General features: G+C 43.4%; 1 protein-coding gene across 1 annotated transcript in view; it reads left to right on the top strand.

The window, feature by feature from the left end:
* The window catches only part of FYB1 (FYN binding protein 1), a 70,555-nt gene that overhangs the window by 14,599 nt on the left and 37,615 nt on the right, over positions 1–18,341 (top strand). The window contains exons 2-5 of the mRNA XM_074953918.1: positions 13,221–13,404; positions 14,853–14,902; positions 16,038–16,057; positions 16,937–16,983. Of these exons, the coding sequence (XP_074810019.1) occupies positions 13,221–13,404; positions 14,853–14,902; positions 16,038–16,057; positions 16,937–16,983 (301 nt within the window). The remainder of the gene's footprint in view (positions 1–13,220; positions 13,405–14,852; positions 14,903–16,037; positions 16,058–16,936; positions 16,984–18,341) is intronic.

Raw genomic sequence — 18,341 nt, 5'->3', positions numbered from 1 at the left:
AAACACTCCATGTCTCTGTTACCACAGTTCAAAAACAGGAATGAGGATTAATAAGTGTTTGTACAGTGTTTTGAAAATTAAGGCATTAAGTAGGAGCTAAGTATTTTAATAACTGTGTGTTAGATTGTGTCACCAGTGTGAAGTTCTGCTTAAAAACTGAGGGCCAGATTCTCCAGTTTGCCATGTTTCTTTTGTGACCCTTACACGGCACAAAGTCGACTTCGAGCAGCTGGAGATTTGTACTGGAGAATTCCCTGAGGTAGGGGCAATTTCTTTTGCTACAGAGCAGGCAGAGGAAGCTCCATCACCTAACTGGAGTAAGAGGAGGCGAGGTAAGGAGGGGTTACATCGGGGCTGTGCAGGATGGGGAGGGATATGGGGGAGAACAGCATGTCAGAGAAGAAGGGAGGAGAGTGATAGTGCTACACAGTTCTCAATGCAGGATCAAGGCCCTCACATGTAAAATTTCTGCACAGAAAAAAATTTTTTTGAAAAGTCATGGGCATGCAAAAACAGGTAGCCATAACTAAAACTTTTTGTAAACTTCACTTTAGTAGGCAATCCCAGTGCCTGCAATAATTAGCATCTTTGTGCCTCTTTCACAGTAACATAAATGATAGCAGTGTGATACTTATTAAAAAGATTTCAGTTTCAATAATGCTATGAGCATGGTTGTTTATTTTGGGCAACTCTAAAATAATATTAGTGGGAAACCTAGACTAACTGGTCTGTTGCTAAAATAGCATGCAAGATAGGGAAGCTGAGCTGAGAACAGTTTTCTGCAAAACATAAATAAAGTAGGAAGTGGGTGCTCGGCTGTAACAAGCACTGTTGCAGCTTCTTTGTTTTACAGCCAGAGCTGCAAGCAAGCTCTTTTTAAAACCAATAAACCTCCCCAGGCTCTCAGATAGAAGTGACTAAATGTGATTGCTTTTGCTTTTTCAGATGTTTCCTACTAAAACTGAAAAAATCTCAAGAAATTTGCAAAATTTAATACAAAATATTTTTAAGAATCTATGAAAGTATGTACAATTTTCAGACGGCAAATATTTTGTAATGATTATTGAAGTTCACAGAATTAGAATCAGTGAGCTTGAATGTACTGTCTCTGCCAAAAAAAACCCCAAAAAACGGTGAAATGTGTTTCTCTATTGTTGAAAGAGGAGGCGTATAAACACTTTGGGAAATTCATGACAACTACCACTCATTTTCCAACCTGTATTTCTTTGCTACCTCATCAACAAGTTGGTGACATCCAGCTTCTGTGCATCTGTCTGTCTTTTTCTCATGTTCTCATGACTGTAGTCTCTAGCTCTTCCATGTATTCCTGGATAATACAATTGTTGTATGTAGATTTGAGGAAATGAAAGAGTTTGACTGTGTCTCTGGAAGTATCAAAAGTGAGGTTGAAGAAACAGTGGATGGAGACATAACACTGTGCACTAGGCATAGACGACTCATGCCTCCTCATACTGGGGGAGCACAATCTAAAGGGGAGGACACGTGACTGCCCCACGTGTCTCCTCTGCCCAGTGCCTCCCACACCGCCCTGTGCCCAGGCTAGGGACACCATGCTCTTCCCACCCCACGTTACCTGTGAGGAGAGGGGGGGCTCTGTCTTTCTCTCCCTGAGCCTCCCTCCTGCACTTCAGCTGCTCTCCCTGACCACTGGACGGAGAGTGGGATGGAGCCACTTCTGCCTGAGAGAACCTCGCTAGGAGGCAGTGGGGACCCGCTCCCTGCCCAGGTCTGGCTGCCAGGAACAGGGGCCCAGCGAGCCAGAGCCCGCCCATCCGCCCCAGTGTGCTGGGCCTCTGTCCCCAGCAGCCAAGCCCAGGCAGGGAGTAGGCCACTGCTGCCTCCCAACCAATCTCTCTCATGCAGAAGCAGCAGAACATGCTGATGGGGAGGGGCAGGGAGAGGAGGACAGAGCCCCTCTTTCTCTCCCCCCCCAGCAGGCCAATCTGGGGGGGCATTTGACTCTGCATTCCCCACTACGTGTTGCCTCTGCAGTAAAGCTGTTTGAAAATGTTTCCTCTTTTTAAAAAAAAACGTAATTTCAAAATACAAAACCTTTTGACCAGCAGTATAAATGGTTGGGGGTGGGGGGGAGAAAATGTTTTTTGAGAACATGTCATAAAAATTGTCCCCACCTTCTCAAATTTTGAAATCAACCAGTTCTGCTGTGAGTTGGTTGGTGCCTTGTTGGAGGTGTTGATCATCTTCATCTGTTCTTTACACCAGCGAAAGTAGAAAGCATTCAGTACCGATCAGGAGTATTCCTCATCACACAGGCTCAGGCCTCATGTGAGGAAGGTCAAGTTAATATTTCATCGGGGTGTCCATGGAGGTCTCCATTGTGGTGTGTGCAAAATGAAGGAACACTTTTACTAGAACTGTAGGGAGGACGGGAAGATGTTGGAAATTAGTAAAATTAGGATGAGATTAGTGCAACTAATGAGAAGGCTTCTGAAATCAGTGAAGTAGGGATAAAATGCTGGTCTTGATTGTTCAAGAGACAAGGTGGTGAAGCAATATATTTCATTGGACCAACTTCTGTTGCTGAGAAGGACAAGCTGTCAAGCTACACAGAGCTCTTCTTCAGGTCTGAGAAAGGTACTAAGAGCTTCACAGCTAAATACAAGATAGAACTGATAGTTTAGCATAAGTAGTCAGTACATAATAGGCAGGACCATTCAACGTGAAGTGGCCCATTAACACCCCTGTAGTCATAGGACAAAAAAGAGAGTTCGTGGGTTACAGATTGTTGTAATAAGCCATACATCCAGTGTCTTTATTAAGACCATGATTTTTCATGTCTAGCAAAGTTATGAATTTAAGCTCCCAGGCTCATCTTTTGGAAGAGTTGTGCAGGTTTCCTTTGAGGATGAGGACTGATAGGTCAGATATAGAGTGATTGCTCTGTGGAAAATGTTCTCCCACAGGTGATATGGTGTCTGTCTTTTATAATTTTCCTGCGTGAGTTCATTTGAGAGTATAGTGATTGGTTTCACCCACATAGTTCTTATTAGGGCATTTAGTGCACTGGATGAGGTACACCACATAGTGTGATAGGCATGTGTAGGATCCATGGATCTTGAAAGGTGTGTTGTGGAGGATGTTGATCATTGCAGCAGTGGAAATATGTCTTCAGATTTTGCCTGTATTGTTCTGGCAGGGGGGTCTGGTGCCACTTTGAGTTGGTGTTTCCTGGTCTGAGGGGAGCTTGCTTCTGTTGATGAGCTTGAAAGCTTGTCTCTCTCACCAATAGAAGTTGGTCCAGTAAAAGATATTACCTCACCCACCTTGTCTCTCTAATATCCTGGGACCGAGATGGCTACAACAACACTGCATAGAACTTGATTGTGTCATTTAGGCTGTGCTGCTTCTCCTACATCACTGTGTGGGATGCAGGAAACTATCACTTGGTATGGTAGGGGAGCTCCATTGGCTGGTATATAATGGGCTGACCCATGGTCCTGCTTCCTCTCCGCCCTTTGAGGTGCCATGGATCATCTGTGGAGAAACAGGCACAGAACATCCTCTACAGTCCCCAGAGTGCACAGTAATAAGGTGTCATACACATGCTGGTAAAAGACTAGTTTTTATTTACTAGTCCCCATCACCTGATATGGATCAGGGGTTACAGAAGGTCAATGTCCACTGATTGCAGTGGCTATTTTTACACAGGGGGCTGCAGTTCTTCTTGACCTCTCTGTGCAAGCACTCCCTATGTAAACATGGAATAAGGGCCAGGCACAATCTACCCCATGGAAGATACAGTACTCCTGGGGGCATCCTGCACCAAAAAATTTAAAATTCTGTGCCAAAAAAATTAAAATCCTGCACACAATATTTTAAAATTCTACAAAATTCTGCAAATTTTATTTGTAAAAATAACACTACATAATCATGCCAGTTTCAATTATTTTGGTAATGTATTTGAAAATACTTGTCAGCAAGTATGTCTGTAACAATACAAACACACACAAAAATTCCCCCAAGAGTAGAAAGTTAAAGAAACCCCTATGACAACCCAGTTCCTGTTTCTCTACCCCTTTCCCCGCCCCAGAGCACAGCTGGGGAGCCAGACACCCACCACCCCGCTCCCCCCAGAGCCCAGCTGCAGGGCCTCCTCCAGCCAATACACCTGAACCCCTCCTCCACAGAGCCCAGCCACGCCCCCCTCCAGCCAGATACCTGCACCCCCTCCCCCCCCAGAGCCCAGCCATGGCCCCCAGCCCAGACATTCTCCCCTCTCCCCCCTCCAGAGCTCAGGGAACCAAAGAGAGAAACAGTCTGATGCTTAGTCCCAGGCTTGCATGGAGTTTCCTGCGCACCACACTCTCTTTCCCTCAGGGCATGCTGGGAACTGCAGCTTCCAGGAACTCTCTAGTGTCCTCTCCCTCCCTCCAGCAGTGTCTTCTATGTGCAAGCTGGGCTCTGCCAGATCCAGTGGCCCTTAGAGGCAGCTAGCGGCACTGCAGCCCATTTCTGTGGGGGAAAGGAAATTCTGCGCACACAATGTTAATTTCTGCAAAATTCTGTGTCATGCAGTGGTGCAGAATTCCCCCAGGAGTAATACAGGAGTTGGGAGCTGCATTTTTAATTGTAGTGATTGCTTATATGATGTTGGGTGGTTTTGTTCCAGAACAGTAGGAAGCAGAGGATTTGGAGAGATGTGTACTGGTGTTCGGTTGTATGTGAGTTGCTGGTGACCTTTTAAAATAGCTCAGTAAATTATATTCATCTCCCCTTCACCACCCTTCCAAAAGGCTCTGTTAAAACAATATGAAAAGCTAGATTCTCTTGTCTGTTACATCCATTAGAGCCCTTCACTGGTATAACATCATTTATTCAGGTGATATAAGTCAGAGTGACAGTGCTAGATCTGGGAACCATAACTGGCTCCCTGCGCTCACCCTGCACCCTTGCATCTTCAGCAGTGGAGAACTGAGCCCTAAGGATCTTGACAGAAAACAGGAAAGAAAAGAACAATCACAGTTAAAGGTCCAATAGCACTTATATTTCCAGGAAGTGGTCAATATGTTAAAAGAATCTTAATTATGGAATAACTCTCTTCTGTTTTCTGTCGGGCATCTAACGTTCTACGATAGAAAGAAAAGAAAAAATAATGGAAAGTGACTGTTTCCCAGACATCAATGACTAATGGCCTGAATTCGTTAAAAACAAACTTGTTTTTGAATTAGAAAGATGCATAATAATCTGTCAAATATTTACAATCTACGTTTGAGGTGTTCTGTAACTAAAAGTGTTCAAACTGATGAGTTTTATGCAATTTTTGTGAAAAATAGCCACAGTGTTTATGGAAAACAGGCTAGCAGGCTATGACTTTTTGAGACCACCTTCAGCCATGATTTATACCTGAAAAGGAGAGGCTCATAATGTAAATGAAAATCATCTTTACTCTTATTTTACTGATCACTTTTTATTTCTCCCCTGATTCAGGAAAACAAAAGTCACATTGAAGTCAGTGGAACTTAAGCATAGACTTAAAATTAAGCACAAGCTTAAGTGCTCTCAAGTATCAGATCCAGATTTCATTTTTATTTCAGAGTCTGATTCTGAAAGCATACTCACAATGCTTAATAAGCAGTCCCATTGAAGCAAATTCAACTACTTGCATAGGAAAGAACCATCAGTGTAAATGTGACAGAATTAGGCCCTAGTGATTCAATTCAATACAACAATTAGATGAGTTCAGGGAAGCCTTGGCTATTATTGGCCATGCTCCAGGTGTCCCTAAACGTCCAAGTACCAAAAGCTGGGAATGGATGATAGGGGATGGATTGCTTGAAATTGACCTTTTCTGTTCATTCCCTCTGAAGCATCTGGAACTGACTACTGTCAAAAGCCAGGATACTGCACTAGATGGACAACTGGTCTGACCTGGTATGGCCATTCTTATGTATATAGGTTCTCATATTGCACTCATCACCATAGTATCTGAGCGCCTTCCAGTAGTGCATTCAGTAATTCAGTGACTACACAGCTGTCACGTGTTGTTTGTTCTTTCATCCTCTCCCCAGAGGAGATCCGTGTGCAGTGGAGGGTCTTGTTGTGGTAGATATTTTGTTTTGTGTTGTTATACATATTTCTATGTACTTATGTTAGAGAAGGCAAGGTCAAAGAAGTGCACCCTGCATTCAGAGAAGAAGGTCATGAGTTCCTAGAAGAGTTCATTTTACAGTATCAGACCAGCCCCCAAGATTGTTCTCACTCTCACACAGACAAGCTCTATCCTTGCAATAGAAAGTACCATTGTACCAGGGGAAGGGGTTAGTTGTCAACCAGGGTCTTTATCCCAGGGCTTTAGGTTGTCTTTTAAATATCCTGGGCCCAGGCCTTGGGGCGCCTTCAAGATAAGGACCACACCTAGAATTTGATTAAAAATTCTATGGGAAGCCAGTGTAGAGAACAGAAGACTGATGTGCTCACAGTAGCCTGTGTTACTGAGATGTGCAGCAGTGTTCTGTACCAGTGGAAATCCCCTAAGTGCTGAAGGCTTCATTCCAGGTATATCACATTGCTGCAATCTAGCCAAGAGGTGACAAAGGCATGAATAACTGAGGCCAGGTCACCTTCTACCAGGATGGGACAGAGCCTCCTAGCCAACTGGAGATGATAGAGAGCATTACTCATGGATGATGCTATGTGAGAGCTCAGCGTCAATGCGAAATCAAAGAGCACTCCAAAAGTATAGACTGAAATGACCAATTGTGGGTGTGTATCTTCAATCAAAGGTGATGGCATTGTGATGGAAAACTTTTCAAAGTATTATCCTCTGCCCTCCAGCATCACCTAAGTTCTTGCTCAGGTTCAATTTCAGCCAGCTGTTCTTCATCCATGAGCTGATCTTATCCAAGCACTGGGCCATCTTGCTGGTAGTGGTATGGTCATCGGTGGTGAAGGATAGGTGGAGCTATTTATCTTCTGCATAGTTCTGGCACCTGAGTCCATGTTGTATGATCAGTACACCTAATGGCTGAATGTTGCAAAGAACTGGACAGAGAATTGTTCCTTGTGGGACTCCACAAGTGAGGGGTCTAGTGGTGGAGGTGCAATTTCACAAGTCTTGAGTTGGGACTCCTTTAGATGTGTCCAGAACTTCTTGATGAGTGAGTGTACTGATCTGTGGGAATGCAGCTGGGCTGTTGGTTGGTGGGTGCAGGTGGAGTAGATCCAGGCTGTTTGAGGAGGCTTCCTAATGTGTGTGATTTTTTCGGTGAAGTAGGATAATTCTTTGCAGCGCTTGGTACTTAGCTCTGATCCAGGTTGTAGGCATTCAGGATTGCTGAAGCAATTTATGCCCTGGACAGCTCCTTGGGGTGGGATTTGGCAGCTTCAATGGAGGCTGAAAGGAAGGTTCTCTTGACCTGTCATACAGCCTCAGCACAGGCTTCAAGGAATTTGTTATTCATCCTGTCTGATTCAGCTTTCATTTTCTGCCATCGGTGCTCGGCTTTCCACTCCTCTGTCTGGATCCGGTGCAGGATGTCTGAAAACCAAAGAGATCTGTAATGGAGAGGAAGGAGTCTTTTGGTGTGCCAGTGGTTGAGGCTAGTGCACAATGATAATGATTCACCAGGTCTTTGAATGGTGTTGATTTACATGTGCAACCACAATGATATTTCATTATTGCTTCTCTTTCTGTTTTACCTGAGTGTTCTCAGCTGACTCCAATTCCATCACTAATATAGCTCCTTTCCATGCTGTGTATTAAGACTTGCAGAAACAGACAAATATGGAACTAAGGTAAATTCAAAACGTCCATTTAAAGCAGAAAAGAAGCAGTATTGAAACATTATTATGGTTTAATCTGCAATCACTGTGGACCTGATTCTGCCAGCACTATTTTCACTGAGTGGTAGTTTCCTTCACAAATAGTCCCATTAATTTCAACACTAGAATGGAAGTATTTTGCACCCACATTGGTTTCAGTTTGCACAAGTGTGGATGACTACAGAAGGTGCAACACAGGAGATAATGAGGCCTACAGAGACAAAAGAAAAAAGAAACATTTTGAGTATGAATTGTGACGGGCCAAGGCCAGATGGCTATATAAAAGTAGTAGGAGATAGATATATTAGCTCCAGGCTAAACTAATCCCTGGTACCAGGTTAAGTGAAATGGAAGCTGCTCCAGGTCAATTAAGACACCTAGGGCCAATTAAGAACTTTCCAGAAGGCAGGGAGAAGGCTAGGTTGATTGGGACACCTGAAGCCAATCAGGGGCTGGCTGAAACTAGTTAAAAGCCTCCCAGTCAGTCAGGTGGGTGTGCATGTCAGGAGCAGTGGAAGGAAGTTATGCTGTTGGAGAGGCTGAGTAGTACACACCATATCAGGCACAAGGAAAGAGGCCCTGAGGTAAGGGTGAAGTGGAGCTTAAGGAAGTGAGGGCTGCTGTGGGGGAAGTGGCCCAGGGAATTGTACATGTCATGTTTCTAAAAGGTCAGCTACCATAGCTGATACTATTAGGATCCCTGGGCTGGAGCCCGGAGTAGAGGGTGGGCCTGGGCTTCCCCCCCACCTTTGTCCCCTGATTAATCACTGAGACTGGGAGACAACAGAGACTGTGCAAGGAAGGATAACTTCTCCTCACCTCCCTTGCTGGCTTACGATGAAAATGGCTCAGTAGACTGTGACCCTTGTCTCTAGAGAAAGAAGGGTTATGTGGAGGGTCACGGTGAGCCTCTGAGGCTAGCGAAATCCGCCAGGAAACGCGGGACCCACGGAGGCAAGGACAGAGCTTTGTAAAGAATGTAATTATTTAGTATATCTTAAGTGCCAACAGTGTGCTAGTACAAATCATGAAGAACCAGATTTTATAGCTCTTACTCTCTATGCTGAGCACATAGATCCAATAGAAATCAATAAAGAAGTGTGTGTGGGGGGGGGAATGTGATTGTGTAATTAAAGATTGCACAAGAGGGGAGGATTAAGGTTGCATAGGGTAAAATAACGAAAAAGCTGATATGGGATTCAATTAATAAAGAACTAAAGGATAGGACTATAATTAATGCCAGTTAATGTGATTCTTCTGAAAATAGGACTTGTCAAACAAAACTGATTCTTTCATTGATGAGATTACAAGTTTGGTTGACAAAGGTAATTGCATAGATGTAATATACTTAGACTATTGTAAGGAGTTTGGTTTAATACTGCATGACATTCTGATTAAAAAACTAGCACTACACAATATTAATAAAGCACAGGGAGAAAGTGTTGGGTACTGAAAAGCTCTCTAATGTAGCAGAGAAAAGCATAACAAGAACCAATGACTGGAAGCTGGAGGCAGACAAATTCAGATGAGAAATTAATCAAAGTTTTTTAACTATGAGGGAATTAACCATTGGAACAAAGTACCAAGGGAAGTGGTGAATTCTTCATCTCTTGATGTCTTCAGATCAAGACTGTTAGCGTGTGTGAACTGGGATTATTCTCAGAGGTTTATAACTTGGCCAGATTTAGGTGGATTTTCACAGGCACAGCAAAGAATACGTCCCTAACACCAGAGCAACACACAATCCCACCCCACTTTCAAATCTGAAGTCTCTGCTCCAATGAAAGACAGTGGCACAGCTTCTCAATGAAACAATTATAAGATTTTCTTATCATGAACAAAACAATGTATTTTCCCTAATTTCATTCACAGAGACAGATGAACCATTGTTGCTAAAACCCTCTAAAAAGTCAGTGTGAGGGAGATGCCTAGAATGGGAAATTTCAGCCCATGTTTAAAGTTTGGTAAAGTTATACGCAACTGAAAACAGGGTCTTAAAATGGAAAAAAAATTGGCAGCGTTAATTTTGGGCTTCACTATCAACATCACCTATTATAATTTTTTCATGTTGGCTGGTGTGCTGATACGACAGCTTATCATGCTGACCAGTATGTCCTAATTGTTTCCTTGTACTATCCCCACTGTTGTATGTGATGTTCCCCTCTGGTGGTATCTGGACCAGTGATCTGCTAGGTCACCCCAATCCTTGACTCTGGGAGCCAGCCTTACCTTGCTTTGCTGTGAGAACCCCAACTCCTGGGCTGTTCACTCACAGCCTCTAGCAAGTAAGCTACTCCTTGGATTGTGCAACTGAATGACAGTAGCCAATATCTCCAGTCCCAGACCCAACCCTAGGAACCTCCTTCTTGCAGTGTCCAGTTATGCTCGCTGGACACTGCAAGCTTATATGAGTTTGTCAATTTAACAAAGCAATTGATATGTATCAGGCTTGTTATCTCAAGGGGAGCCTCTGACACACTTCAAACCAAATGTACTGATACAGGTAGAATAAACAAACAAATTTATTAACTATAAAGATCGATTTTAAGTGATTATAAGTCAAAACATAACACGTCAGATTTGGTCAAATGAAATAAAAGCAAAACACATCCTAAGCTGATCTTAACACTTTCAGTGCCCTTACAGAGTTAGATGGTTCTCACCACAAGCTGGCCAGTTGCTCTTCAGCCAGGCTCTCCCCTTTGATCAGCGCTTCAATCACCTGGTGTGGTGTCTGTAGATGTAGGTGGAAGAGAGAGAGAGCATGGCAAATTTCTCTCCCTTTTATAATGTCCTTTCTTCCCTTTGGCTTTGCCGCGCCACCCCCCCACCCACCCTTCAGAGTCAGGTGAGCATTACCTCATCGCAGTTCCAAATTGACCAAAGGAAGGGGGGTTGATTCCCTTGAGAGTCTAACAGATTCTTTCATTGCTGCCTAGGCCAGCGTCCTTTGTTCCTGTGCGGCTGGGCTGGTATTGTCCCATACATGCCCTGATGAGGTGTGAACTTCCTCTCTGTTCTTGGAGAGATTTTGCCTGAGCTTGCTTTAAGCCATGAGGATACATTTTCAGCCTCATAACTATATATATGAAATTATAACCTATAACATTACTATTACATTACTGTAACAATTACTATAACATCATTATATATATATATGATCATTATATTTTATATATATATATATGTATATATATAACACATCATCTCAGGCATCGGCACTCTTATAGCTTATATAGGATTATCTGGCTATTTGGACTCTCTCCTCAGACTCTATGCTACTAGGACCCCTAGCAATATTCGAGACATCACCGACTTCCTGAGGAAATTACAATGCATTGGTGATCTTCCTGAAAACACCATCCTGGCCACCATGGATGTAGAAGCTCTTTACACCAACATTCCATATGAGGATGGACTACAAGCTGTCAAGAACAGTATCCCTGATGAGGCCATGGCACACCTGGTGGCTGAGCTTTGTGACTTTGTCCTCACCCACAACCATTTCAGATTTGGGGATGACTTATACCTTCAAGTCAGCGGCACTACTGTGGGTACCCCCATGGCCCCACAGTATGGCAACATTTTTATGGCTGACTTAGAACAATGCTTCCTCAGCTCTCGTCCCCTAGCACCCCTCCTCTACTTGCACTACATTGATGACATCTTCATCATATGGACCAACAGAAGGAGACCCTGAAGAATTCCACCTGGATGTCAACAATTTCAACCCCACTATCAACCTCAGGCTGGACCAGTCCACACAAGAGATACACTTCCTGGACACTACAGTGCCAATAACTGATGGTCACATAAACACCACCCTATACCGGAAACCTACTGACCGCTATGCCTACCTACATGCCTCCAGCTTCCATTCAGGACACATCACATGATCCATTGTCTACAGCCAAGCCCTAAGAGACAACTGAATTTGCTCCAGTCCCTCAGACAAACACCTACAAGATCTTTATCAAGCATTCTTAAAACTATAATACCCACCTGGGGAAGTGAGGAAACAGATTGACAGAGCGAGACGGGTACCCAGAAATCACCTACTGCAGGACAGGCCCAACAAGGAAAATAACAGAACACCACTGGCCATCACGTACAGCCCCCAGCTAAAACCTCTCCAGCACATTATCAACGATCTACAACCTATCCTGGAAAATGATCCCTCACTCTCTCAGACCATGGGAGACAGGCCAGTCCTCACTTACAGACAGCCTCCCAACCTGAAGCCAGTATTCACCAGCAACTACACACCACACCACAGAAACACTAACCCAGGAACCAATCCTTGTAGCAAACCTCGTTGCCTACTCTGTCCCCATATCTACTCTAGTGACACCATCAGAGGACCCAACCACATCAGCCACACCATCAGAGGCTCATTCACCTGCATTTCTACTAATGTTATTTATGCCATCATGTGCCAGCAATGCGCCTCTGCCAGGTACGTTGGCCAAACCGGACAGTCCCTACGTAAAAGAATAAATGGACACAAATCGGACATCAGGAATGGTAACACACAAAAGCCAGTGGGAGAACACTTCAATCTTCCTGGACATTCTATAACAGATTTGAAAGTAGCTATAGTTGAACAAAAAAACTGCAGAAACAGCAGAACTAAAATTCATTTGCAGATTTAACACCATTAATTTGGGCTTGAATAGGGACTGGGAGTGGCTGGCTCATTACAGAGGCAGCTTTGCCTCTCCTGGAATTGACACCTCCTCATCTATTGTTGGGCGTGGACCACAGCCAGCCTGATAGAATTGGCCCTGTCAGCACTGGCTCTCCATTTGTGAGGTAACTCCATGTGTCAGTGTATTTATGTCTGCATCTGTAACTTTCACTCCATGCATCTGAAGAAGTGGGGTTTTACCCATGAAAGCTTATGCTCAAATAAATCAGTTAGCCTTTAAGGTGCCACCAGACTCTTTATTGTTTTTATAACATCATTATAACAACCATGCTCAGCGCATCATGAGCCTTCCGAAGACACCCAACATGACAAACTTTGCATTGGATACCACACAATCATTTTATAAAGATGAACATGGGGGTGTAGGGTGTTCCCCCAAGGTACAGTATCTATCTGTTGTCTCTTATCTTACACTTAGGTTGTAAATTGTTTGAAGCAGGGACCATCTTTTTGTTCTGGGTTTGTACTGCCTAGCATAATGGGGTCCATGGCTGGGACTCCTAGATGCTGCGATAATACAAATAATATCTGTCTCTGTATGTATTATAAGGCACCATGCACATCTACAATATTTAAATAACATGTTAATTTCTGGGTATGTATCCTATTAATATGTTATATCTAGAGTTTATCTAAACAATCAATGTTTTGTCTTTGGATCATCTTGAATTGCTAACTAGATAAATTGTCTTTGTTTTGTTGGTTTTAGGTTCTAACAAAGAAGCTGTTAAACAGATCTCCCACTCAGTGCTCTCCTCACCTTTACCTCCACCCTCACATTCTGCTACACAGATACCACCGCCGCCGCCTCCTTCAGCTTCTCACCCATCAACACAAGCACCACCCGTTCCCAGCCTACCTCCCAGAAACATCAAACCCAGCTCTGATCCCTTGTAAGTGAACATGAAATCCGTTTTGCTTATATTTTGCTGTTACTTTCCAGCTCATGTCTATCAAGGGAAACCAGCATGCTCAGGCAGTGGCAGTTTAAGGCCAGCTCCCAGGTGCCTGGAGACCCAAGCTCCCATGCCACATTGAGTCTGCTATTAAAGTGACTGAAAGTCTTTACATGGACTATAATGGAACTTGGATTGGGCCCTAGCTGATGAGACCTTCTGCTTAGCTGATTGCTGCCAGCCCCAGGAAATATACTATCAAATCCCTCCCTCGCACTCTACAGGTGGTGGTGGGAGAAAACTCCTTCCATGTCCTGTATCACAAAGGTATAAGTGCGGGTGCTCTGTCCTCTCCCTTATGTGTAGGGAATAAGTAGTCCAGTCAGCAGCAGCAACTAAGAACCTTACTCCAGCACTCTGGGCCAATGGCAGAGGAGGGAAGAGACAGACAAGTCAATGGGCACCAGTCAGTGCATACAGGGCAATAGGGCTGGGGGATAGTAGGTGAGACTGCACACATGAGAGAGGAACTTGGCTCATAGTTTTACATTTCAGGGCCTCTATTACCCATTGTGGTGCTATTTTCATGCTCTTCTCAAATTTGGCTTGCCAAGTCGGCACCTGCTGGCAGCCAAAGTGTTAAAGGCATATGCTTCTAAAGTGAAAAGCAAATGGAAGCAGGTTCAGTATTCAAAATAAGCAATTTTGCGGTAAACAACTTATTGCACACATAGAGTGTCTCTCAGACATAAGAGGTTTCTGTCTTACCACACAGCACACTGTACGTTGCTACTGACGATGTGAAAGCACGCAGTCTAAAGATGCTGCTGTTCTTGAGCTTGAGAAACATTTTCAGATAGAAAATTCTCATAAACGCAATGAATATATTACTGAGTATGAAGTACATTAAGTGCTCCATCTAGTGGCCAGAGAGCAGCTAAACCACAGCAGGTCCTGCAGCCTCTATAAAAAGCATTCCTGTACATTCTCCTTCCTGTCTGCTTAAGATTCAAGCTTCTTCTCTTTCCCTGAAAGGACCTGTACAACATGCATATATATGTTGCTATGCTTATGCATATGCAGAGATTATTAGTGTTCCAAAACCCCCAAACAGATTTCTGACTATTCTGTCTGTCTGTCACTCTACCAAATTACAGTGTTTATACTACACTTGGATATGAATGCCTTTGGCTCGTTTATTTTCTGTTTTTATGTTCAGAGTCAAGATGCCACCCTGTGAAAACCAAAGTCACGCTTAATCCATTATGAGAATCTCAACTGTACTTAAACACAGATCTAAACTCTGTAATGTTTAGGGCTGAAAGTGAACAGACTATCCAGTCAATGTCCCAAATACTTGGCACGTGCAGCAGAACAAAGCTAAATTAAGATGTAATTATAGGAACTGTCTTCTCAGATTTTACATTTTCTTTTCATATTCACAGAAATCCAGACAATGAACAAAGTTACGATGATGTTGAATTTGGTTCAGATGGTAAGAATACATTTTAACTAATAGCAACCATTTAAGAATTAAGTATGTTGTATTTATAATATAAGTGACTGGCATAAATATTTATGGTGTTAGTGAACTGCAAGTCATATTTTGGAGTGGTGTATAACAGCAGTAACCACTCCACAGTCAACCACTATAACAGCAGTAACCACTCCACAGTCAACATGGCAGGCACTTTCTCTTGGAAAGCCTTGTTTTAGCATCCACATAACTTTGGCTTGGAAGATTTGCTGAGCCTAATAACTTTCAACGCTGATCTGGAATGACTACTCTTTTTTCAGAGTTAGTTATTGTGTTCTCATGAAAATGCATTGCTTTTATACTGGATAAAAGTAATTTGCTTGTTAGGTATGATCATCACTTTGTCATCTGCCCTGAGGAAGAGCCAGCACATAGATGTGTTGTACAGGAGTAGCCCAAGAAGCAGATTATGACTCTCTCTCCTGGTCTCCCCTAGGAAGAAAATAAACTGTGCCAGGGCTATACCAGCCACAGTGTCCCTCACCCAGTATTCTGGCCAGCACAGCATGTAGTGGGGTGGAGATGAAGCCTGCTACCCCTTGCACAGCCTGGGGAAATCAGCAGCTCTGCCTCGCCTTCTTTTCCTTTGCTGCAGGCCATAGTATAGCTAGCGTGCACAGGAGAGTACAGGCCTTATGCCTCCATACTCTCTGCCATGGCTGTGGAGGGCTGGTGGTGCACTAGCCCTATGTGACCAGTGTAAGATGTTATGTTCTTAACTATTCACTTCCTTGCTTGTAAGTGACTGGATTTTTGTAAACTGATATGAGGCAAGGACACTGTTGTCTCTGAGGAAGCTTTAAAGTGAACGTTCTGATTTGGGGTATATGTGATATAATACACACTGTGGCAGACGAAGTGAAAGTCCTTAAATCAGTTACTGCTAGAAGTTTACGAAGTACCACAGTAGGAAGCTCTGTTCATCCCAATTAGTTTGCATTCTTATCCTTATTAAAACAGATAAGATCATTATAAATCTATATTTGGCACTAGTTAAGGTACAGCTGTGTATGTGTCCATATAGTTAGCATCAGCATGAGGCACTTTCTCTACAAAAGAAAATAATAGTCTGTTTGTATTTTTGGTCATTCAGGTCACGGAAATACAGATGGGGTAAGTATTATCCTTTATAACACACCGAAAACATATTCTTTCCAACACATCACTGCATTAGAAAAGCCAGTTTGTTGCAGAATAGATCCAGTATATTGCTGATAAATTGCAGAAATGTAGAGGGCAACAATTAAAGTGGTTGAACGCAGAACAAAAGTGGCACTAATTATAAAGCTGGCCGGAAACCAAAAAGTTCACAAAATCTTCCATTTCCACTGACATTTCAGTTTCACTGAAATTTTCCAGAGATATAGGCCTACATCAAGGTATTCAATCATGTGCCTAATTTTAAGCACGTGAGTATCCCTGTTGATTTCAGTGGGACTACTCATGTGCTTAAAATTAGGCATGTGATTAAGTACCTCACTGAATCAGGGCCTCAGTGGCTTGCCCAAGTTTACACAATAAGTCTCCGGCAGAGTCAGGAACAGAACTCTAATCTGAACCCTATTCCAATACCTTCAATAGCTTTGCCCCCCTCAATGCATCATCTCCCATAATTAGTTTTTAACCCTGTAGTCCTTTCAAGCCATGCCATCTTTCAGATGCAGTGTAATCAAAGTTGCAGCACAGAGACTCACTTCAGAATAAACAATCAGTGTGTGTGTGTGTGTGTGTGTGTGTGTGATGGGAAGGAGTCTGGGTTTTATTTTATATCTATATCTATCCATATAGCTATAGATAGATAATAACAACCAAGGTCAGAACAGAAGAAATATGTATTTGAACAATTTAGTAATTTGGGCTTGGAAAGATTAAATGCATTTTCAATTGATTATTTTTCTGCTTTAATTTATGTCTGTCTGTATCTAGCTAAAAAATTGAACTCCAGTGTATTTAGGCCATTGGAGACTGAATCATGATTAATTTTTCTTATAGGGTCAAGAGAGTGATGGAGAGACGTATGAAGATATCAATGACATCAGGTATCAAATCTAACTTATACAGCTGTAATCCATTGTGTCTTTGTTACTGAATGAAGAAACAGATCACTAGGAAATATGCTAGGAAATATACTGAATCTGGCCCAGAAGCATGACTGCACTGCAATCTTGAGCTGCATCCACCTTAATCATCTTCCCTAAAGAAAGCATATCAGTTTACAAGTTAACTCCCTCCTAAAACTAGATGTAGCATGCAGGTGGAGATGCTTCCTCAAATGAAGTCCTGTGACTATTTTGAATTGGGTAGCAAAACAGTATGCTCTTCGGCTCTTTGGAATATGGCTGAGCTGCTGCACAGAGTTACTGCCTGAAATGGGAACAAAATATGACACCCCCATCCCAATACTAGTTGAATTATTTTGTTAATGTTGTTGTTCTCAAGGTGAATTTTAATAGAGCTCATAAAACTGTTGGACTGACATCCCCATGGGTCTGAAACCCACTGTGTGTCCACAGAGCAGGGACAGTACAGACAGCAGAAATGCAAGCTTCCCTCCCAGTACCTCTGCAGTGCCTCTCATCAGAAGGGACCAGCAGCCTACCTCACAATCTCCTAAAGCCCACATGTGGGAAGCAACCTGTGACAGAGAACACAGGTGATGTTGAGACTGAAATGAGTGATGTCTCTCACAATGAGGTGCATTTGAGTTGTATGCAGGGTAATGCTGTAATTCAACCTCTGGGCCCATTCACGTCAGTTCAGCAGAAGTACACAAAAAAGGGGGACTACATTATATCTGTGAGACTCATTGCTGTGCAGTGGGGAAGAACATCATTAGGGACAATGCTTCCCAGGGTGCTGGGGAGTAACAAGTCTTGCTATGCATTCCAACGCTATAGCCAGTCCTCCCTATTCCACCCCAGGTGCTGTCCAGCATGCAGGAGCAAGGCCATGCTTCTCAGACGTGTCCTACACTGCAATTAAAAAGCCATGGGTGACCTGTGCCAGCTGATAAGGGCTCCTGGAGCTCAGGCTAAGGGGCTGTTTAATTGTGGTGTAGACATTTGGGTTCAGGCTCAGGCTGGAGCCTGGGTTCTAGGACCCTGCGAGGTGGGAGAGTCCCAAAGCTTGGGCTGCAGCCTGAACCTGAATGTCTACACTGCAATTAAGCAGCCCCTTAGCCCAAACCCCACGAGTCCAAGTCAGCTGGCATGGGCCAGCCATGGGTGTCTAATTACAGTGTAGACATGCCCTCTGGGGCTACAGTCACATTGGGCCTTTCCAGCATAGCCAGCTAAATTATGGTTGCATCCTGTGCACATGCCTTGCATGGAAAGAGTCTCCAAATACCCTCTCCCATATAAAGAAAAGGAGTACTTGTGGCACCTTAGCGACTAAC

This window comes from Natator depressus, chromosome 5 (assembly GCF_965152275.1).
Source record: "Natator depressus isolate rNatDep1 chromosome 5, rNatDep2.hap1, whole genome shotgun sequence".
Lineage (NCBI taxonomy): Eukaryota > Metazoa > Chordata > Testudines > Cheloniidae > Natator > Natator depressus.
This window is presented reverse-complemented; position numbering and strand designations above follow the sequence as displayed.